Genomic DNA, 22997 nt, shown 5'->3' with positions numbered 1-22997 from the left:
ATTTATATTTAGGCAAAATGGTGATAGATGTCAGTGCAGTGTTTCTCTTTGGAGAAGGGCTATTGACAGAGAAGGAACAAGAAAGAAAATTTTGAATAGTGTAATGGTCTTACCTTGGTTTTGGAGGTCATTATCTGAATTCATGCATATGTAAAAATTCATCAAGCTTTACACTAAATATTTTTGCATTTTTCCATATGTAATTTATGTTTCCTGAAATGCTACTTTCTAAATAAATTGTGTGTTACTTCAGCACTGTGGAAGAACCAATGAATCATTAGTATTGGCTTTTTGGTTTATCGCTCAACAAAACTCAGTGAGATTTCCTGTCCTTGGCCAGTCGGCAGCTAACCACTTTAAATGCATACTCTGGGGACTTCAGCTTTGAGGGTACTGATGTCCGTCAACATCCTGGTATCTGGTAAGTCTGATGCTATGATATTTTTTAGCAAAATGTAATGTATTTTGAAGTGCCAAGATTGCTCTTTAGCCACTCATGAAATGTGTTCTAATTTGTTCCAGTAGCAGTGATAAATTTGTATATTATCTGGAAAACCTTCATATTTACCTTATGTCATTCATACACTGACTAGTTGTCTAGCTGAGCCAGGGGAAATACTGGGGATCCTGGAATGGAGTGAAACTGAACTTGTGTAACTAGACAAAATGTAGTGATTCCTCTGGTTTCTTGGTTTGTATTTTTTTGTCTCCTTGAAATCTTGTTTTTTGAACCTTATATTTATTAACGTGTAATTATTTTTTTCTCCTTTGATATTTCTAATATTTCTAGCACACAGGTTAAGAAGGAAATCCTGTTTCTTTTTGGGGTTGTTAAGTTTTAAAATAGGGACAAAAAGTGAATGGGTAATTTTGTTTAAGAAAATGAGGGTCAGAGAATATAAGAATATATAAATGGTTATTCAAAGTTAATAATTTCAAGTTCACACCAGAACACTTTATATGATGGATCTTATCCTGAAACATGAACAGGTAGAAGAAATGAGTAGAGCGACTGAATTTAGAGCAGTCATAGGCAGGTGAAAATAAGGTTGAATCCATTCTGTGTTTCCTTGCCATCATTCCAAAGAAGTTCCAAAACATTCTGAGAAAGCCTGGCTTCCACATTTCCATATTATGTCTAGTTATGAGGGAAGAGAACCAGTTCTTAGGAGAAAGAAAATTGGAAATCTAAGGTGAGGAAAAGGTGAAAGAAATTGGGAGGAGCGGGGAACATTTGGGGAGAACTCAAAAGAAAGGGAATAACAGATTTGACTCATGACAAGTGCTAGAGAAATATTTAGACATGGCAGGAAATAGATGGCAATGAAAGGATGTAATTGAAAAGAGTGTCATTAAAACCTGTTAATGTCTATTTCTGGGCTCTCTATTGTTTCATAGATCAATGTGTCAGTTTTTGTGCCAGTACCGTATTGTCTTGATGATGACAGCTTTGTAATAGAGCTTGAATACAGGCAATGTGATGCCCCCAGATTTGTTTTTCTTTTTCAATATTTCTTTAGCAATTTGAGGTCTTTTCTGGTTCCATACAAATTTTAGGATTGTTTGTTCTATCACTTCGAAAAATGCTGATGGTATTTTGATTGGGATGACATTGAATGTATAGATTGTTCTGGGCAGCATAGACATTTTAACCATGTTTATTCTTCCGATTCATGAGCATGGAATGTTTTCCTATCTTTTTGTGTCTTCTTCAGTTTCTTTCATGAGTGTTCTGCAGTTCTTTGAATATGGATCCTTACCTCATTGGTTATGTTTATTCTAGGGTATCTTATGGGTTTTGGTGCTATTGCAAATGGAATTGATTCTCTAATTTCCCTTTCTACAGTTTCATTGTTAGTGTATAAGAAAGCAACTGATTTCTGTGCACTGATTTTGTATACTGCCATATTACCAAATTGCTGTATGAGTTCTAGTAATTTGGGGATGGAGTCTTTTGGGCTTTCCACATAAAGTATCATGTCATCTGGGAAGAGAGTTTGACTTCTTTGCCAATTTGAATACCTTATCCTTCTTTTTGTTGTCCGATTGCTGTTGCTAACACTTCTGTACTATGTTGAACAACAGTGGTGAGAGTGGACATCCTTGTTGTGTTCCTGAAGCCAACATTTCTTTCAAGTCAGGTCCACTGGAATCAACTGACCTCAATTTTTGTTTGTTTGAGAAAGACTTCCATTTCTCCATCCCTTTAGAAGGGAAGGTAATTTTCTAGGGTACAGAACTCTAGTGTGGTGAGGTCTTTTCCTATTAACATTTTTAAAAATTAATTTTTTTAGTAAAAAACAGTGTCCCTATTTCTACAGAGAAGTTTAAAGTATTTAGTTTACATTTTTCTTTTTTCTTTGTCTTTTTTTTTAATGTAGAGTTGACACACAATGTTAAATATTTTATTTCATTCTTTTTTCTCGTCTGATTTCCTAGGAGAAGTTGGATATAATTCTCATCTTTGTTCCTCTATAAGATATTTTGTTTTTCTGGCTTTTTTCACAATTTTTTCTTTATCTTTGATTTTCTGTAGTTTCAATTAATATCACAGGTCTAAGATTTTCCTGGCATTTATTCTGCTTGGTATTCTCGAACCTTCCTAGAACTTTGGTTTGGTATCTGAGTAACTTAAGGAAATTCTCAGTCATTTCTTCAGATACTTCTAGTCTTCCTTTCTCTCTTTCTTTTCCTTCTGATTTTTTCATTACATGTGTTTACATGTTTTCATAGTGGTCCCATAGTCTTTGGATATGCTGTGTTTTGTTGTTGTTGTTGTTTGTTTGTTTGTTTTACTGTGTGTGTGTGTCCTCTTTGCTTTTCAGTTTTGGTGGTTTCTATTGATACACTCTCTAGCTTAGAGATTCTTTCCTCAGCCATATCCCATCTATAAATAAGCTCATCAAAGACATTCTTCATTTCTACTACAGTATTTTTGATTTAATTCTGTCAACTTTGCCTCATGTATTTTGAAGCTCTTATTAGGTATATGGGCATATTTTGTTTTATTGTGTTTCATTTTAATGCACTTCACAGACATTGTGGTTTTAGTAAATGAAGGTTTGTGGCAACCCTGCATGGAGGGTATTAGCAAAATTTTTCCAACAGCCTTTGTTCATTTTGTCTCATTGTGTTACATTTTGGCAATTCTTGCAATATTTGAAACTTTACTATTATATTACATTTTGTGCGGTGATCTATGATCAGTGGTCTTTAATATTGCTATTGTAATTGTTTCACCATGTCACTAACCATGCCCATAGAAGTTGGTGAACTTAAGTTATATTTGTGTGTGTTATGGTTCTTCGACTGACTCTCCCTCTCTCTCTCTGTCCCTTTCCTTGGGCCTCCCTCTTCCCTAGGACACAACAATGTTGAAATTAGGCCAATTGATAACCTCATAATGACCCCTAAATATTCAAGTGAAAGGACGAGTCATATACTTCTCACTAAATCAAAAGTTAGAAGTGATTAAGCTTTGTGAAGAAGACATGTTGAAAATCGAAATAGACCAAAAGCTATTTGTGTGTCTTGTGCCAAGTATTTAGCCAGGTTGTGAATGTGAAGGAAAAATTCTTGAAGGAAATCAAAAACACTACTCAAGTGAATACACTAATGATAAGAAAGTGAAAGAGCCTTATTGCTGATAAGGAGAAAGTTTCAGTGGCCTGGAAAGAAGACCAACATTTCCCTAAACCAAAGCCTAATGTAGACCACGGCACTTATTTTCTTTGATTCTGTGGAGGTGGAGAGAGCTGAAGAAGCTGCAGAAGAAAAATGGGAAGCCAGCAGGGGTTAGTTCATGAGGTTTAAGGAAAGAAGCCGTTTCCATGGCTTCACGGTAAGGCATGGTAAAGCAGGTAAAGCAGGATATGTCGATGTAGAAGCTATAACAAGTTCACCAGAAGATCTAGCTGAGATAATTTATAAAGGCAGCTACACTAAACAACAGATTTTTTTTTTAATGGAGATGAAACTGCTTTGTATTGGAAAAAGATGTCATCTAGGACTTTCTGAAATTCTCCCTTTCTCATATCATTTATGTTTGTTCTCCATCCTAGTTTTCCAGTTTAAGAAAGTAGACAATGAGTAAATTGAACTCTGTTGTGTTCTTTTAATCTGCCTAGGGCTTTTGGGAGGACAGGTGGGACATATATATTTGTTCTTTTATTTCTTTAAACGTTCTCAACACATTTAATTTATACCCTATATTCAATAATTCCAAACTCTGAAGTTCTGAATCTTTTTTTTTAAAGATTTTATTTATTTATTTGACATAGAGATTAAGAGTCACTTATGGTTTGTCTCCCTCCCAATCCCATCTTGTTTCATTGATTCTTCTCGTACCCACTTAAGCCCCCATGTTGCATCACCACTTCCTCATATCAGGGAGATCATATGATAGTTGTCTTTCACTGCTTGACTTATTTCGCTAAGCATGATACGCTCTAGTTCCATCCATGTTGTCGTGAATGGCAAGATTTCATTTCTTTTGATGGCTGCATAGAGAGAGATCAGGCAGAGATAGGTAGGCAGAGAGGCAGGCAAGGTTGGGTGGAAAGAAGACTCCCTGCTGAGCAGAGAGCCTGATGTGGGGCTCGATCCCAGGACCCTGAGATCATGACCTGAGCTGAAGGCAGAGGCTTTAACTCACTGAGCCACACAGGCGCCCTTGAAGTTCTGAATCTTATTCATCTCTTTAAGAAAAAGAGAGGGCAGCCAATAAAAAGAACATTATCCAGGAGCACCTGGGTCACAGAGTCAGTTAAGCATCTGACTCTTGGTTCTGGCTCAGGTCATGATCTCTCTGTGGTGGGATTGAGCCCCATGTTGGGCTATGTATTCCGTATGGGATCTGTTTCAGATTATTTCTCTCTCCCCCTCTTCTCCCCCCACCCCAACAGAAAGATTTTTAAAAATCTTTTAAAAAGTACATTATCTGATTTTATGGTTTCTTGTTTTTTCCTGGTTTTTAAATTTTGGAATGTGGCTCACAATTGTGTTGGTTTGAGTCTGAGAACTGGTTTGAGTATAAAAACGTGGTGAAAGATCATCATCTTCCGTTATGGCAACTAACGTAAGTCTTTACTCACTGCTGTGGATTGAATGCCAAAATTCATATGTTGGAACCTATTCTCCATGTTATTTGGAGGTGGAAGTTTTAGGAAGTAATTAGGTCATAATGGTGAAGTTTCCAGATTAGGACACTTATAAGAAGAGAGCCAGGTGAGCTTTCTTTTTCTCTCTCTCCCTTTGGCCCTCCCATGTGAGAATATAGTGAGAAGGTTGCTATCTACAAGCCAGGAAGTGGGCTATCACTGGACAACATATCTGCCACTGCTTTCATTTTCAACTTCTCAGCCTCTAGAACTGTGAGAAAAAATGCTTGTTATCTAAGCCACTCTATGGTGTTTTTGTTGCAGCAGGCAAAACTAAGATACTCATTTACCCTTGATTTGATTATATAGGGCAAACCATACCCATAAATGGCAGGATTTCAGAATTCTGTCTGTTTTTGTGGGGTTGAGAGAAGACACATAATCGTAAGACTTCCACCCTGAAGGATCCAGGAGGATGGAGAAAGTGTGCCTCTTGAAGAACAATCTGAGAGACCCCCTAGAATCTCTAGTTGGGCTAGAGTGAAGATTTTTTCTGAAGCAGCCAATCAGTAAAGACTGGGGGAAGGGGTGGAATGACAGCTTCTACAACTGTGAAGACACTAACAGTGTAAATCTTCCAAAGGATCAAGGAAACATGATACCACTCAAGGAACAAAATAAAGCTCCAGTGCCTCATCTCAAAGAAATAGAGATCTGTATTTCTGACAAAGAATTACAAAATAGTCTACTCAAAGAAGCTCAGTGAGCTACAAGAAAACACAGATAGACAATTAAACAAACTCTAGAAAAAAACACATGAACAAAGGGAAACTTCAAGGAAGAGATAGAAATCATGACAAAGAACCAAACACAAATTCTGGAGCTGAATAATACAATGACTGCACTGAAAAATTCAATAGAGAACTTCAGCAACGTATTTGTCAAGTAGAAGAGAGAATTAGTGAACATAAAGACATAGCTTGAGGGTGCCTGGGTGGCTCAGTTGGTTGGGCATCTACCTTTGGCTCAGATCATGATCCCAGGATCCTGGGACCAAGTCCTGTGGTGAGCTCCCTGCTCCCTGGGGGAGCCTGCTTCTCCCTCTGCCTCTGCTTCTCTCTCCCTACTCTGTCATGCATGAATAAATAAATAAAATGCTAAAAAAATGACATAATTTGAAACCAGCTACTAAGAGATGAAAAGCAAACAAACTAAAAGAATGGAAGTGAGTGAAGAAAGTCTGTAGGTCTTATGAAATACCAACAAACAAAATAACATAGGCATGGGAGCCCCAGATAAACATAAAAGAGAAAGGAGCAGAAAACTAATTTAAAGTAAAAACAAGAGACAACTTCCCAGTAGTGCATTGGCAGGGTCATAGGGAAATTCTATTTTTAATTTCTTGAGGAATCTCCACACTGTTCTCCAAAGAGGCTGCACCAACTTGCATTCCCACCAACAGGGTAAGAGGGTTCCCCTTTCTCCACATCCTCTCCAACACATGCTGTTTCCTGTCTGGCTAATTCTGGCCATTCTAACTGGTGTAAGGTGATATCTCAATGTAGTTTTAATTTGAATCTCCCTGATGGCTAGTGATGGTAAACATTTTTTCATGTGTCTGATACCCATTTGTATGTCTTCATTGGAGAATTGTCTGTCCATATCTTCTACCCATTTTTTGATATGATTGTCTGTTTTGTGTGTGTTGAGTTTGAGGAGTTCATTATAGATCCTGGATATCAACCTTTTGTCTGTACTGTCATTTGCAAATATCTTCTCCCATTCCGTGGGTTGCCTCTTTGTTTTGTTGACTGTTTCCTTTGCTGTGCAGAAGCTTTTGATTTTGATGAAGTCCCAAACGTTTATTTTTGCTTTTGTTTCCTTTGTCTTTGGAGACATATCTTGAAAGAAGTTGCTGTGGCTGATATTGAAGAGATTACTGCCTATTCTCCGCTAGGATTCTGATGGATTCCTGTCTCACATTGAGGTCTTTTATCCATTTTGAGTTTATCTTTGTGTATGATGTAAGAGAATTGTCGAGTTTCATTCTTCTACATATAGCTGTCCAGGTTTCCCAGCACCATTTATTGACGAGACTGTCTTTTTTCCACTGTATATTTTTTCCTGTTTTGTCGAAGATTATTTGCCCATAGAGTTGAGGGTCCATATTTGGGCTCTCTACTCTGTTCCACTGGTCTATGTGTCTGTTTTTATGCCAGTACCATGCTGTCTTGGTGATCGCAGCTTTGTAGTAAAGCTTGAAATCAGGTAACGTGATGCCCCCCATTTTATTTTTGTTTTTCAACATTTCCTTAGCAATTCGGGGTCTCTTCTGATTCCATACAAATTTTAGGATTATTTGCTCCAGCTCTTCCCTGTGGGGAATGAACATTCAGATCCATGAAGCTCAAAGAACTTGGCTGACCTAAAGAAATCTTCGCTGAGGGGTGCCTGAGTAGCTCAGTCAGTTAAGTGTCTGCCTTCAGCTAGGTCATGATCTCAGGGTCCTGGGACCCTGCTTCTCCTTCTCCCTCTGCTACTCCCCCTGCTTGTTTTCTCTCTCTCTCTCAAATATATAAAAAAAATCTTACATTACCCCTAACAACAACAACAACAACAACAACAAATCTTCACGGATAAACATTATACTCAAATGGAAATGAGAGACTTGAATGAAGGAGGGGAAAGGTGACTGGTCACCTATGAAGGAGCCCCATAAAACTAGCATATTTCTCAGCAGAAATTTTGCAGACCAGGAGAGTGGGGTGGTAAATTCAAAGTACTGAAAAAAAAAATCCTGTCATGGAAGAATACTTTACTTGGCAAACCAGACATAAAGGTGAGATGAAGAATTTCCTAGAAAAAAAACAAAGTAAATGGACTTCATCAGTACTAGATTTGCTTAAAATTTATTCTAAAGAGAGCTTTTCAAATTGTTATGAGAGGATGCTAATCAGCATAATGAAGACATATAGACAATAAAACAAACTAATAAAATCAAATTTATAATTGAATTCAGAATAGTCTAATATTGTAATGGGCAAATATAAAACTGAATTCAGAATAGTCTAATACTGTAATGGTGGTACATAATTCACTTTTTACTCTAGTACAAATGCTAAAAAGAAAAGCATTAAAAACAATTATAGCTATAATAATCTGTTAGTGATTACACAAACTAAAAATATGTAAATTGTAACATTAATAAAAATTGGGGAGAGGAGAAGTAAAAGTATTCAGTATTATATGCAAGGCACTAAGTTATAATTGGCTTAAAATAAGTCCAAGGTATTTTTATAAAAAATTATTTATTTAAGAGAAAGAGAGAAAACATGAGCTGGGGGAGGGGTAGAGGGAGAGGGAGAGAGAATATCAAGCAAATTTCCCTCTGATTGTGGAACAAGACACAGGGCTCAATCTCAGGATCCCAAGATCATGACCTAAGCCAAATCTTGATTTGGATGCTTAACTGACTGACCCACTCAGGCATCCTTATTCCAAGATGTTTTATGTAAGTCTCACAGTAACTACGAAGAAAAACATCTGGTAAATACACAAAAGATATAGAAAAAGAAATCAAAGCACACCACTACAAAAAAAAACTAGCAAATCACAAAGAAACAGAAAGAGAGGAAGAAAATAACAAAGGGACTTCAAAGCAGTGAGAAAACAAAGAACAAAATGGGGTGCTAAGTACATAGCTACCACTTATCTTAATATAAACAGACTAAGTACTCCAATCAAAAGGTACATAATGTCTGAACAGATGAAATAATGAGTCAACAATATGCTACCTGTAAGAGACTGGCTTTAGCTGTATGGATACGCTAGGCTGAAAGTGAAGGGATGCAAAAAGGTGTTCAATGCAAATGAAAACCAAAAGAGAGTAGAGATAGCCATATATATACATAAGAGAAAAGAGACTTTAAGTCAAAAACTGTAACTAATGGCAAAGAATGTTATTTTCTAATGGTAAAGGAGTAGATTCATCAAGAGGATATAACACTTGTAAATATTTATGCATCCAACATTGGAGCACCTAAATATGTAGAGCAGATAGTAAAAGAACTGAAGGAGAAATAGACAACAATATAGGGTTGTAGGGAACTGTAATACCCCACACTGAAAAATGGATAGATCATTCTGACATAAAATCACTAAAGAAGTAGTGCACTTGAACAACACTGTAGACCCAGTGGCCCAACAGACATGTACAGAACATTCCTTCCAACAACAGCAGAACACATTCTTCTCATGCACACACAGATTATTCCACAGAATAAATCATAGTTTCAAAAAAAAGTTTCTACAAAAATTACTTCAATACAGAATTTTTCAGAACCTGGATTTGAAGTATATTAGGAGTACTTTGATTCCCAGAAAACTTGGTAGAACCTAAGTGAAGGAATGCTTGTGGATCTCAGGAACTATGGAATTAGAAACGAGTGAGGTGAGGAGTATCATTCTCTTTCTGCTTCTGGTTCATTCTTCCCAAGATGAGTGTATTAATCAGTTCCTCAGAGAAATAGAATAACAGAGAGAGAGAGAGATGGGGAGAGAGAAAGGCAGGAGGATGGAGGAGGAATTGAGGAGGAGAAAAAAAAGAGATTGATTTTAAAGAATTGACTCACATGATTGCAGAGCCTTGGAAAGTCCAGAATCTGCAGGGTGGGCCAGAGCTAGAGACCCAGAGAGCACAGAAGTTTGAGTCTGAAGGCAATATGCTATAGAACTCACTTTCCCAGGAGGCCACTCTTTTTTCACTAGAGGCCTTCGACTGATTGGACAAAGCCCACTCACATATGGAGGGTAATTTACTTTACTGAAAGTCTACTCATTTAAATATTAATCTTACTTAAAAAATTACTTTCACAGAAACCTCTAGAATATTGTTTAACTGAATACATGGGAACCATGTCCAAGCCAGGTTGACACATAAAATTAGCAGTCACAGTAGGAAAAATGGGGTAAAAAGGAATGAACTATTCTTCTCAAACTGGTTCCAAATTTTCCTGAAAGCAATCTCATTTGTGAAGCTGGGTGAGGCCCACCACTGGATTAAACAACTTTAATCCTGGGGATGGCACCTGGAGAAAGCACTACTCAGCCTGGCTCATAATGGGCCAAACCAGTGGCTAGGAAAGAAGTGGAAGCAGGGTTACCTTGGAGAAAATGGTGGTCAAGTATACAGCATAGTGTCCCATCAATGGGAAATCACTGATTAAGAAATTATAACGTAATTTTAAGTGTTAACGTGTTTTTTTCCACTTAAGGATGGAATAATTTCTAATTTTCATTTTGCAATGTTTTTTATGGAATTAGTTATAGTTAACTGATGTTCTATCATGATATGTGTAAGATTTGTGGATACATACTGGCTTGTACTCCTTTTAAGCACCTAAAATTGATTTTTTTACTTTTCTCTGAATATTTTCTAGCCTCAACATTCAGTTCATCTGTGAAAGGCAAGCAGAGAAGTCTCACACTTCCTGCAGAAGGTAAAGTGATTTTTAATTTTTTATAGAGACCAGTACTAAAGGGGAGAAGAGTGGAACTTCTTTAGAAATATATCTGATGGGGGCACTTGGATGGCTCAGTGGGTTAAAGCCTTTGCCTTCGGTTCAGGTAATGGTCTCAGGGTCCTGGGATCGAGCCTCGTGTTGGGCTCTTTGCTCGGTGGGGAGCCTCCTTCCCCCTTTCACTCTGCCTGCCTCTCTGCCTAATTGTGATCTCTGTCTGTCAAATAAATAAAATCTTAAAAAAAAATATGTCTGATGGGCTGGTCAGGGGGCCAGCCTTGAGCCCAGTTGAAGAGTGTGGTGAACTGAATGCTGCAATGTGGGGGACCCCGTCCTCCTCCCCCAAGGCAGTTCAATTCCATGTGAAGATTTTGGAGTTCTCTCTCTATCATGCTCTGTGCCAGGTTTTGTGGGGAACACAGAGATGAACAAGGTGAGCTACACTGCCAGAGCATCCTAAGGGGCTCAGTTTTGTGGGGAGCCCAGAAATAAACACAGATGCCATATAAAGTAGGGGAGAAAAGCCTTCACATCAAGTGTGTTAGGAATGTAGAGGAGGGAGCGTGAGCACCAAGGTTCTGGGAAGGCATCACGGAGGAAGCAGCATGTGAATTAGCTCTTAAAGGAAGAGGAACATTTTCATAGACAGATGTGCTGTGCAGGCATCCCAGACTGCAAGGACCAGAGGGAAGACCTAGTTATTCAGTCATGCTTGCTGTTTCCTTTCTGAAGTGTGGGGGCGACAGAGGGGTGATAAGATTGCCAAGATGAGTCAATTTGAAAAAGAGGAATTTCAAAGCCAGCACAAAGACATGCCAGTGTGGTCTTCAGGCAGTGAGAGATCTCTGAAGGGTGTCAGAGTGGAGGGGATCACCCCTGTGTTACAGAATCCTGGACTTGGCTGCAAGGTAAGGTGAGAGCTGAGGAGAGGAGAGTTTCGAGACAGAGAAGATGGTAGGAGCCTTCTGTAGTAACCCAGGTGTGGTGATGGGGTCTTAAAGTAGGGTATGGCAGTGAGAAGAGAAAGGAAAAGGGATTGTCTGTGTGCAGAAGGCGGCAGGAGACTGGAGGGGAGTCAGAGACACAGGATGCAGCAACGCTGGGACATCGCTGCTGTTCTGGAGCAAATATGAGAATCTACCTGCTACCCCTCTGTGAAGGGGGAGGGGAAGTCACCATAGCTGATCACAGGGCTGTGTGGAGATTATATTTGTTGGACAAGGGCCAACCCATTGAGTGTGGGGGAGGGGCTGGGCATTGGCAAATTATCACAACAGGTATGAAAAGAGGAAGAAGAGGATTAGGAAAAGGTGAATAACAGGAATCAGGCAAGAAGTCTCATTGAGAGTGAAGGAGGAATGCTGGAGGGTCACAGAGCAGAGCATGGAGAAAGAGCAGAGACTACGCATGGTGTGTGGGATCCTCACTGATGGAGCTCCTTCACAGGAGATGGTGCTCTTGTTAAAATGCATATGTTTGATTGATCAGCTCATAGGTTCCTTTAAATAATAGAGCCAGATCTTGAGAATAAGTATCAGTCAAAATATAAAAGCTGAAGATTGCTCACAAGCTGAAGTGCAAACAGAGAACACACTCAACCTGCTTCTCACCAGCCTCTTCTCTTTCTGGGTTCATCTTCTGCATCCTGCCCTTGAGCACCTGTGTGCTCACCCACACTCACCTCTAGCTGATCTTCAAGCCCCTGTGTTGCTGCTCACCTCTAAGCCTTGACCAAATTGCAGGTTCTGTGTTCATGAAGTAGGGACACACTTGCAGTGGGGGAAGGAACATGGATTCAAGTGCCTCTTAGGTCCGCTCTAAAATCCATCCCCACTTGCTTCCTATAGCTGTGGGATCTTGATTTGGCTGTGAAATTCAAGGGCTTGAGTCCATCACAGAAGAGGCAAATGAACCAAAGGAGAGGAGAGACCACACATGCACAGTTTAGCATTAGGAACTCCATCCACATAACAGCTTTGCTCCATCTCAGCTGGCTCTGCTCCTATTAAGGTGATGAGCTCGCTGCCATTCACCCGGGTTGCAGGTATGTTGTACCTGATGAACCCTTTCTCAGCAAAGCCAGTCATGGATGCATTATGAGTGTTTATGGGAGAGCTGGAGCTTCTAGATTGGAGAATAATTGTAGATTTCAGAGTTAATTTTTTACACTGAAGGTGGGCAAAAGCAGTAACCTTCTTCATTTAATCCTCATAATTAGGTTGAACATAAATAAGATCTGTAAACAAAGTTCACAGTAGGACTGTTTGGCAGTCCATGAATAGGAAGGAAGGAAGGAAGGAAGGTTGGTTTGTTGATTTTACTGACTTTGTGAATCTCCAAATAAAGAGTAGTTTATGAAAGTACAATTTGTTCAACCTGAATGTCATCCTATAGTTTTTATTTGGGTTTGTCCAAAGAGGTACCCTTTGGTAGAGGCATTTCATTCTGATACTACTGATTTATTGTCTCTGATAAAAACTTAGGAGGAGAAAAGCACATCACCAATTTTTCCACTTTCTGTGGAAGGAGCATGAGTTATAAGATAAGTCTAATAGTTTCTTAGACTGAAGGATTAGATGTAGATGACTTTGTCCTTTAATTTTTATTGTGTTTTCTTATTTGTTTTCAATAAAATTCCTGATGCTATTTTAAGCCCTTAAAATATTTTTCACACATAAAATAAATGTAGCTTATCTAATAATACAAATACAGGAGAAAAACAAGTTCATCTTTGGATTAGGTTATACACATTTTGTACATGTTTAATTTTTTTTATGTAACCGCAGTGTTTTGGAATAGGATGACCAGCAAAGTCATGCGTTAGTACACTTTATGTACTAATATGTAGTAGAAAATGTAGCACTTGAAGTGTTTTTAATCCAGCTTTTCTTTCATCATTCTCCTTGTGTGTGTGTCCAGCTAACTCTTCTCTGTCCGTACTTGTGGATACAAAGGCTGTGCTCCTTTGTCCTCCTGACAACCCCACAGCTTTGATGGTAACATGGACAATAAGCCCCAGAGACCAGCCTCCCTGCACTAGAGTCCACAGGAGAGACAACAATGAGACCAGTGTAAGAAACTGTACTGATGCGAGAATATCCTGGGAGTCCGGACCTGATCAGAATCCTGCCCTTCAGATTGACCCTGTGGCCCTCACTCATGATGGATATTACAGGTGTGAAGTAGCTGCAGCTGATGGGCATTTCGGTCATACATATTACCTCCAAGTGTTAGGTAAGGAGCATGACATATTGTGCTATGTCACATAACCAGATCTGGGATTGAATCAGATGTGTTTCTGTATTCCATACCCCATGTGTTAAGCCTGAAGCATTTTCCCCTGTGTCTCTGCAGTACCCCCCAAGATGACCCTGTTTCGAGGCAGCAATGGAACTATCGTGTGCAGGGCAGCTGCAGGGAAGCCATCTGCACAGATCTTCTGGACCCCAGAGGGAGATTGTCACACTGAGGAAGAACCACTGGGCAATGGTACAGTGACTGTCCAGAGTACATGCCACTGGGAGGGCCGCCAGGTGTCTAATGTGTCCTGCTCTGTCTCCCATGTGACTGGCAACAAGAGTCTGTTCTTAGAGCTGGAAACAGGTTAGTAATTCCAGTGTTTGCTTGTATGTTCATTCTTTCAGGGAAGTTATAGAAGAATGAAAAAGGAGAGTGTGGAGAATTTCACTCTAGCATAGTCTCCCCACACTCTTTCTTATGTCTTTCTTCTCCATCATTAAGAGTTATAACCAGAAGAATGACACAGAAATTTGTTTTCAAGAAGCCAGATTTTAGAATGAAGTTTATTATTTAATAAAGTAAAATGAAAAATAATTTAATAATTTCGCATCCGCTGTATACAAGCAGTAAGTTGGCTTGGGTAGTGTAGTTTTAAATTAATACTTATGGATTTAGGAGAAGAATAAATTGTATTTAAAAAAAATCTTTGTGCTTTTAGAAGAAGGATCAAGTCACTCATAAGTTTTCTTTACATATTTTTAGTTTGGTGAGATTTCTCCTCTAGGTTTTTCCTAGAATTTCTTGGCTATATTATAATAACCTCTATGATTGATTTAAACTTTACTCTTTAGTTTTCTTAAAAATATATGTACTCCTTTTACGAAGATGGCGCCGAAAGCTAAGAAGGAAGCCCCTGCCCCTCCCAAAGCCGAAGCCAAAGCAAAGGCTTTGAAAGCCAAGAAAGCGGTGCTGAAAGGCGTCCACAGTCACAAAAAAAAGAAGATCCGCACATCACCTACGTTCCGACGACCCAAGACTCTGCGTCTCCGAAGGCAACCCAAATACCCTCGAAAGAGCGCCCCCAGGAGAAACAAGCTTGACCACTATGCCATCATCAAGTTCCCCCTGACTACTGAGTCAGCCATGAAGAAAATAGAAGACAACAACACACTTGTGTTCATTGTGGATGTCAAGGCCAACAAGCACCAGATCAAACAGGCTGTGAAGAAGCTCTATGACATTGATGTAGCCAAGGTCAACACCTTAATCAGGCCTGATGGAGAGAAGAAGGCATACGTTCGGCTGGCCCCTGACTATGATGCTTTGGATGTTGCCAACAAAATTGGGATCATCTAAACTGAGTCCAGCTGGCTAAATCTAAATACAGTTTTTTCATGATAAAAAAAAAAAAAAAAAAAAAAAAAAAAAAAAAAAAAAAAATATATGTACTTATTGTTAATTGTCACTAAGCTCAGTGACAAAATTAGAAAACTCCTATCAATCTTAATTTCCACATGGTCAAATTTATTGGGTAATCCATCAGTTCTATTTCTTTTTTTCTTGTAGACTTCCCTTCTTGAGTTTTACATACTCTTGTTGTAATCTGGTCTCAGTAGTCACTAGACTGCACAACTATGGTCCTGGGCACTCTCTTTCCCACAGTGCTCTGCTTGATTCCATGTCTGTTTATTCTGAGTTTCTTCTGCCTTCCAGACACTTGCTAGTTTTAATCTCTTTGTTTTATGCATGTAGCATTCCTTTACTCTCTGGTAATCTTTGGCTATCCATTAATTTCAAAGTGAACATTCAAAAATGAACTTATTGGAAGATATGTCATCTGTGGGTGGTTCTGTCAGCTAGTTAGCTTCAGTAGGCTAAAAGGAAGTAAATGAAAAAAAGTTTTTAAAATATGGGTTCTTTAGTTATCTGAAATTCTTTTCTCTGAGATTGTCCAGTTTCTGCAGAAAATAACTCTCCAGTCTATTGTCTTAGAGGAATAAACCTATTAGTGTTATGAGAGCAGGAAATAAGAGGGGAACATGTTTGTGTGTGTGTGTGTGTGTGTGTGTCTGTGTGTGTGAGAGAGAGAGAGAGAGAGAGAGAGAGAGAGAGACTGTTCAGAATTCAGACTTTTCTTTAATGTCTCTCTTCAGTCTGGTACTTCCTCTCCACCTTCCATTATATTTGGATCCTTGACTCTGGAATCTCTCCAGTTCACCTTTTCTGGGCAAACCTCCTGTTTCTTGAAGTTTAGGAAGGTGTGGTGACGTGGTGACCTGGCTGCTCAGGGTGGGAGTGGACTTGGCTGCCTATCTTTTCTTAATATAGACCTTCAAAGGAGTTTCCAACTTTTAACTCACACTTTACCCCTCACTTATCCCATTTAATATATTTAGACCTTCTTGTTCTAGAGTCTTTTTGGTGTTCTGTGAACACTAAGATTCTTACTTATTCTACCCCAAATTATTTGCCTTCATCTGTTTATTTTTCACCTAAACACAAGTTGAAAATTTTTATCTGCTCATCTCATCCATATTCTTCGTCTTTGCAAATTTTATGGAAAAAATTTTTCTATTGATAATTTAGGGAAGTTTAAGAAGGGAGAAGAGAAAAAACCCATATCTTTAAACCACCATTTTCTAATATCCATTATTAAAGTGATTTTTTAAAAAAAGATTTTGGGAGTATTAACTGAGGAGAGTAATGCTTATGTATGCAATCTGACCACCTGGTATTAGAATATGTTGTCATGTTTATGGATGCTTAGACTTGAAGGGACTGTCTCACTCATTCTCAGCCAGTGCTGGGGTCTCCTCCTGCCTCCTTGCAGGGCAGGTCCTTAGCCTGTGTGGCTATACTTCCAATGAAAGAGAATGTATTAATTTGCAAGATAAGGTTTCAAAACAATACTGTTGATTATAAGTGTAAAAAAATTTTTTTTCAAATAAAAGAGAGAAATGCCATGTTTAAAAAACAAACTTTTGGGGTGCCTGAGTGGCTCGTGGCTTAAAGCCTCTGCCTTCGGCTCAGGTCATGATCCCAGCATCCTGGGCTTTCTGCTCTGCAGGGAGCCTGCTACCTCCTCTCTGCCTGCCTCTCTGCCTACTTGTGATCTCTGTCTGTCAAATAAATAAATAAAATCTTAAAAAAAAAACCAAACTGTTGAAAGGATGTGGAGGGAGAGGACATCAGTCAACTAAGCCTCCACTTACCTCTGTCTGCTGCCCTTAGCCCCATTCAGGGTACAGCAGGAGCAAGGTCCTAGACCACTGCGTCTTAAAATGGTTGAAAGATCTAAATGTGAGACAAGAATCATCAAAATCCTACAGGAGAATACAGATAGCCCCCTCTTTGACCTTGGCTGCAGCAACTTCTTGCTGGACATGTCTCCAAGGCAAGGGAAACAAAAGAAAAAATGAACTACTGGGACATAATCAGGATAAAAGGCTTTTGCACAACAAAGGAAACGGTCAACAAAACTGGAAGACAACTGCCAGAATGGCAGATAATATTTGCAAATGACTTACCAGATGAAAGACTAGTATATAAAGTCTATAAAGAGCTTATGAAACTCAACACCCAAAGAAATAAAAAAATTCAGTGAAGAAATGGGCAGAAGACATGAAAAGATGTTTCTCCAAAAAAGACAAAGAAATGGCCAATGGACACACAAAAAAGTACTCAACATCACTCCGCATCAGGGAAATACAGATCAAAACCGCAATGAGATACCACCTTATATCAGTCAGAATGGCTAAAGTTAACAACACAGGAACCAAGAGATCTTGGTGAGGATGCAGAGAAAGGGTGACCCTCTTACACTGTTGATAGGAATGCACACTGCTGCATCCACTCTGGAAAACAGTATGGAGGTTCCTCAAAAAGTTAAAAATAGAGCTACCCTATGACCCCCCAATTGTATTACTAGGTATTTATCTAAAGGATACAAACATAGCAATTCAAATGGGCATCTGCATCCCAAAGTTTATAGCAGCAATGCCCATAATGGCTCAAGCATGGAAAGAATCCAGATGTCCATCGACAGATGAATGGATAAAGAAGATATGGCATATATATATGGGGGGGGGGATTACTCAGCCATCATAGAGAATGAAATCTTGCCCCTTGCAACAATGTAGATGGAACTAGAGGGTATTATGTTAAGATAAATAAGTCCGTCAGAAAAAGACAAATACCATATATGATTGCAGTTATATGTGGAATTTAAGAAACAAAACAGATGAACATAGAGGAAGGGAAGGAAAAATAAACCAAGATGAAAACAGCAAGAGGCAAACTATAAGAGACTCAATGCTGGGAAAGAAACTGAGGGTTGCTGGAGGGGAGATAGGTGGGGGAAATGGTGTAACTGGGTTATGGGCATTAAAGAGGGTACATTATGGAACGAACACTTGTGTTATAAGCAACTGATGAATCATTAAATTCTATGCTTAGAACTAATAATACAGTAGATGTTAACTAAGTTGAATTTAAACACACAAGCTGCGCCTCTCAAAGCTGGCAATTCCTTTGTTGACATCTCCTTTTATCAGACTGAGCTTGATACTGCCGCCAGAGTTTATAAATGATTGAAAGTTGCTGCCATGCGCTCATGTCAGTTTCAAGGACCTGGAAGAAAGCTGATTTCAGGATTAGGTTGTTTTCCAATTACCTCCTTTACAACTCCCCATTTACTTCTGAATGATGGAGATGAGAAACACCCTGCTATTAACTGAAAAATCTAGTCTGCATGTCTCTCCTATATGAATTCACTATTCATGAATCCTTAAAGCCACAAAAACTTTACTTAGGATGATGTCTTGCTAAACACCCTAGAATTAGAATTAATAAAGCAATTTTATTATAACAGTGATTTGACCTATTAATGAATCAAAATCTTTAAAATAAAATAACAAAAGTGAACTTCATGAACTCTGGGACATCCTTGAACATATATTTTATTTTGCAGTTATATATATATAAAATTTATATGATTTGTATTTATATTATATATTTAAATATTCATTTAATGTTATATGTTAATATATGTTAATGTTAATATAAAATACATTTTAAAAGATATATATTAGAATTTATATATATAATATTTAATTTATTTAATTATATATATAATATATATATATATATATTAGAATTTAGTTTTCAGGGCAGTTTTTGGATCATAGCAAAATTGAGTGGAAAGTGCAGAGTTCCCATATTACCCCTGCCCCAACACACGCACTGTCTCCCCCTCTCTTTACATCCCCCATGCCACACTGGTACATTTATGAGAATTGATGAACCTAAGTTAACACAACATTACCACTCACAATTTGTGGTTTACATTATGGTTCACTCTAGGTGTGCATCTATGAGTTTTAACAAATGTGGAAGTGGCATCTATCCATCATAGTTTCACTCGGAGCAGTTGCACCTTTCTATAAATTCTTTATGCTCCACTTACTCATCCCTCCCTCCACCCTAACCTCTAGAAACCCTGATCTTTACTCTGTCTTCATAGTTTTGCCTTTTCTAGAATGTCATATACTTGGAAGCATACAGAATGTAGCATTGCTAGATTGGTTTCTTTCACCGAGTGCTATGCATTTAAATTTCCTCCATGTCTTTTCATGGCTTGATAGCTCATTTCTTTTTAGTGCTAAATAATATTTCATTTTCTGGATATACCACAGATTAAACATACCCTTTTGTGTCTATGTTTACAGGTGACCAATTATCACTAAACTTAACTATTTTATATATCACCTCCTCTATTTCGGTTGCCTTGGTCATTGTGGGATCCATTTGGCTTTGGAGAATCGGTTGCTGCAGGTATTCAGTAATGCTTTTTCTTCAGCTTTATTGGGCTAGAAGGGGTAAGGTATATGGAATTGATGGGGTAGAATTAATATGCTAACATCAACTCCCCCATAATCAAGAAGCGTGTCCTAAAGGTGTCATATTTGGACTACTCTAAATGACAAGAGGGTTTTACTTGGTTACTTAGACATATAAGCATAGTGAAATAGGACATTTAGGGCAAGATCTTGGTAGAGACATTGTATGCTAATCTGTATTTGAGAAAAGAATTACAATAATTCATTTTATGTACCAAAAATGATGTGCCACATTTATTTCATGTATTAGGTTTCTGTTGCATAATTCCACTTCCTTTTCCCATATCCAGAATTATCTTGTTTAGGTGTATTAATTGCAGGCAACATTCTATTTCTTGTAGTCCTTTTCCGACTTATAATGATTTCTATATAAAATAAACCACACATCAATAGTATACTTTTTTGTTTTCCCACTTTTCAAAAATGATGTTTATTACATTCACCCCAGCTTATTTTTATTTTTGCAGAAAATGCTAATTAAAAAACAAACCACTTCAGATGTTGAGGAGGTAAGATAACATTAAAAAGTATTTTTGCAAACTTTTAAGACACAAAGTCAAAATATAGCCATGAAATTTATAACTTACATCAATGTTAGTATTTTATAAATATTAGTATTTTAATTAAAAAGCAAAAATTCTAATTTATAATGCTAACACTCAAGTGTACTTGTTTTGTTAATTATTATTTTTTTTTTAAAGTTTTTTTTTTTTTTTAAGATTTTATTTATTTGTCAGAGAGAGAGCACGAGCGAAAGTGAGCACAGGCAGACAGAGTGGAAGGCAGAGTCAGAGGGAGAAGCAGGCTCCCTGCGGAGCAAGGAGCCCGATGTGGGACTCGATCCCAGGACGCTGGGATCATGACCTGAGCCGAAGGCAGCTGCTTAACCAACTGAGCCACCCAGGCGTCCCTGTTTTGTTAATTATATACCATGTACTACTTCTACAAATTCTGAACAATATTGTAATTTCAAGAACTGTATCCTATATAGTACATAATATTTGTCAAATTTGGACTGTAACATTTGGAGAAACTGAATTGGTCTTTTCTCTGGCATGAAACCATCTCCAATCCTTGACTTCCTTTTCTCCATGCCATCTTCATTTCCCTCTTGTGCTTCCCTCTCCTGTTCCATTATCTCTTATAACCAGTAACTTACCAAGTCTCTGACCTTCTCCATTGAAATACTTCACATATTACTTCATTTTTCTCCATTCCTACTGTCAAGCAAATGTTATCATCTCACACTGAGACTTAAGTAATCAGTAAATTTTTTGACAAAATAATAGAAAACAGCCTTTTTCTTATATCCATGTAAGCCCAGAGACACAAATATAAATAAGTACACTTATGAAAACAAAAGCTATGTGTACCTTTGAGAAAAACATAGGTAGTTGATGACTTCTGTTTTTTTTTTTTTTAATTTGATTTGACTTTAAGTTCTTTCTTAGGGTGAAATGCAGTCTTATGTCAGCTATACAGAGAAGAATACTCCACTCAATGATGCTGTGAGCAAGTGAAGAGGTCTCAGGTGTTACAAAGTGAAGTTGAAAGGCTGTGTCTTTACAGTTCTTCATAAGTTACTGGAATCTAACAGCAGGACAAATGAATAAAGGTATAGCAGAGCTACCACTTTGATTTTCTTAGATTTCTAGGATGGAAAACCCGTTTTGAAATTAGCTTTTCAAAGATTCTTTTTTTTCCCCCAAAGATTCTGAGAAGACAGACACATTTTAAAGGGCTTTAATTCATATTCTTATACAACTGAGAAATTTTAGATATTGAAGAATTGATATTCATACAAAGAAAGCAAATGCTCATGATAAAATACTCAAATTTTTCAGTATAGTAGATAATGAAAACTGAGTTTTCTCACGAAAGAACTCTGCAGAAGGAACCATCAACAGCTTTTATATAATCTTCCAGAAAATTTTAGGGTACATATGTCTATACACCCCAGGTATGTATGTACATTTGTGAGTCTATTTACATATATAGCCATGCTTGTCAAGACACGAATGGAAACATACCATGATACTGTTCTGTACTTACTAATAATATGATAAGTCTTAGAGATCTATATCAACACAAGCAAAGCAGTTTTATTCATTTTAATGATTACAAAGATTCCATTGTATGGTTATGTAATAATTAGTAAACCATAGACCTATTGATAGACATTTAGATTATTTGTCTTGCTATTATAAACAATAACACATAGAATGTTTCTTGTGGGTAGATCTCTTTGAATTTATTTGAGTGTATTTATAAAAATATTCCTAAGTGGAATTACATGGTCAAAGGGGTGCATTTTTATTTTGACTGATATTTCAAATTGTATCAGTTTTCATTCCCATCAACTGTGTTTGAATGTGCCTTTCCATATATTGTTATTTTATTTTCTGTAATTTGACACTTTTTTTAAACAACAAACTAACTAATGTGATGTAACATTATAATAAGAATTGTACCAATAAAACCAGATGAATTATACCAATAAAAGCAGATTTATGATTTTCTGTCATGTTTATGAAAAAGAGTAGGACTAAGACAGAGGGAACACACTAGGAGTTAGCTTTCTGAACTTCTTATATTGCTATCGAGGTATTGATAGCTACAGCCTAACAGTTTCTCAGAGGTGATAAATTGAAATTGTGTGTTTTAACGATGTACATTTTACTGTGAGGTATTTAACAAATAACAGATGTTCATTGACTATATAAGCAGATGAATGAATATGCATTGTAAAGAACTTGGGTATCCATAAAATAAGTTCTCTGTGTTAAGATAATTGTGAAGGGATGACATGATTTTCTGTCAATTTTTCTGTGGAATACAGTCTTACAAATGTGTATATTAATTGTTTTTAATCTTATGAAAAATATATCTTATTTATGGAAGTTTATGAAAAGAACCAGTCTGCTTCTCCACTGAAGAAAAAACATTAATTTTTTAATCATGGTAGAAATTAAAACAAAATCCATTTATTTTTCCGTTTTGCCATGTGAAATATTTAAGACAGAGGTTTTGTCACTGTTTTCCTCCCTCCAGACATTTTGGTTATACTAGGCTTTATTGTAAAAAAGATTCTTAGTTTCTTTTGGAGGTAAACTAGTCTCATCACATTGAGCACATAATTATGACCAAACCATTTTGACACCATCTGACTATGCCCCCAAACCAGTCCATTAACCTCCCCTCATATAAATATTATATGAGGGCGCCGCTGGGGGCGGCGGAGC

General features: G+C 37.6%; 2 protein-coding genes across 3 annotated transcripts; both read left to right on the top strand.

Annotated features, from left to right (window-relative positions):
• Positions 1 to 230: 230 nt before the first annotated feature.
• On the top strand, positions 231 to 22257 carry LOC309867574 (cell surface glycoprotein CD200 receptor 1-like). Of its 2 annotated transcripts, none has more exons than XM_082736527.1 (7): positions 231 to 421; positions 10538 to 10597; positions 13538 to 13852; positions 13973 to 14221; positions 19585 to 19690; positions 20223 to 20264; positions 21207 to 22257. In XM_082736527.1, the coding sequence occupies exons 1-6, from the start codon at positions 361 to 363 to the stop codon at positions 20230 to 20232; spliced, it is 801 nt and encodes a 266-aa protein (XP_082592653.1). In that variant the 5' UTR covers positions 231 to 360; the 3' UTR covers positions 20233 to 20264; positions 21207 to 22257. The 2 variants fall into 2 exon arrangements, with proteins under 2 accessions (XP_082592653.1, XP_082592654.1); XM_082736528.1 differs by having other exon boundaries at positions 335 to 421; positions 21196 to 22257.
• LOC309867671 (large ribosomal subunit protein uL23) lies at positions 14726 to 15303 on the top strand. Its single transcript, XM_082736717.1, has one exon. The coding sequence runs from the start codon at positions 14744 to 14746 to the stop codon at positions 15212 to 15214; it is 471 nt and encodes a 156-aa protein (XP_082592843.1). The 5' UTR covers positions 14726 to 14743; the 3' UTR covers positions 15215 to 15303.
• Positions 22258 to 22997: the final 740 nt, after the last annotated feature.

This window comes from Mustela nivalis (assembly GCF_964662115.1).
Source record: "Mustela nivalis genome assembly, chromosome: 1".
Lineage (NCBI taxonomy): Eukaryota > Metazoa > Chordata > Mammalia > Carnivora > Mustelidae > Mustela > Mustela nivalis.
This window is presented reverse-complemented; position numbering and strand designations above follow the sequence as displayed.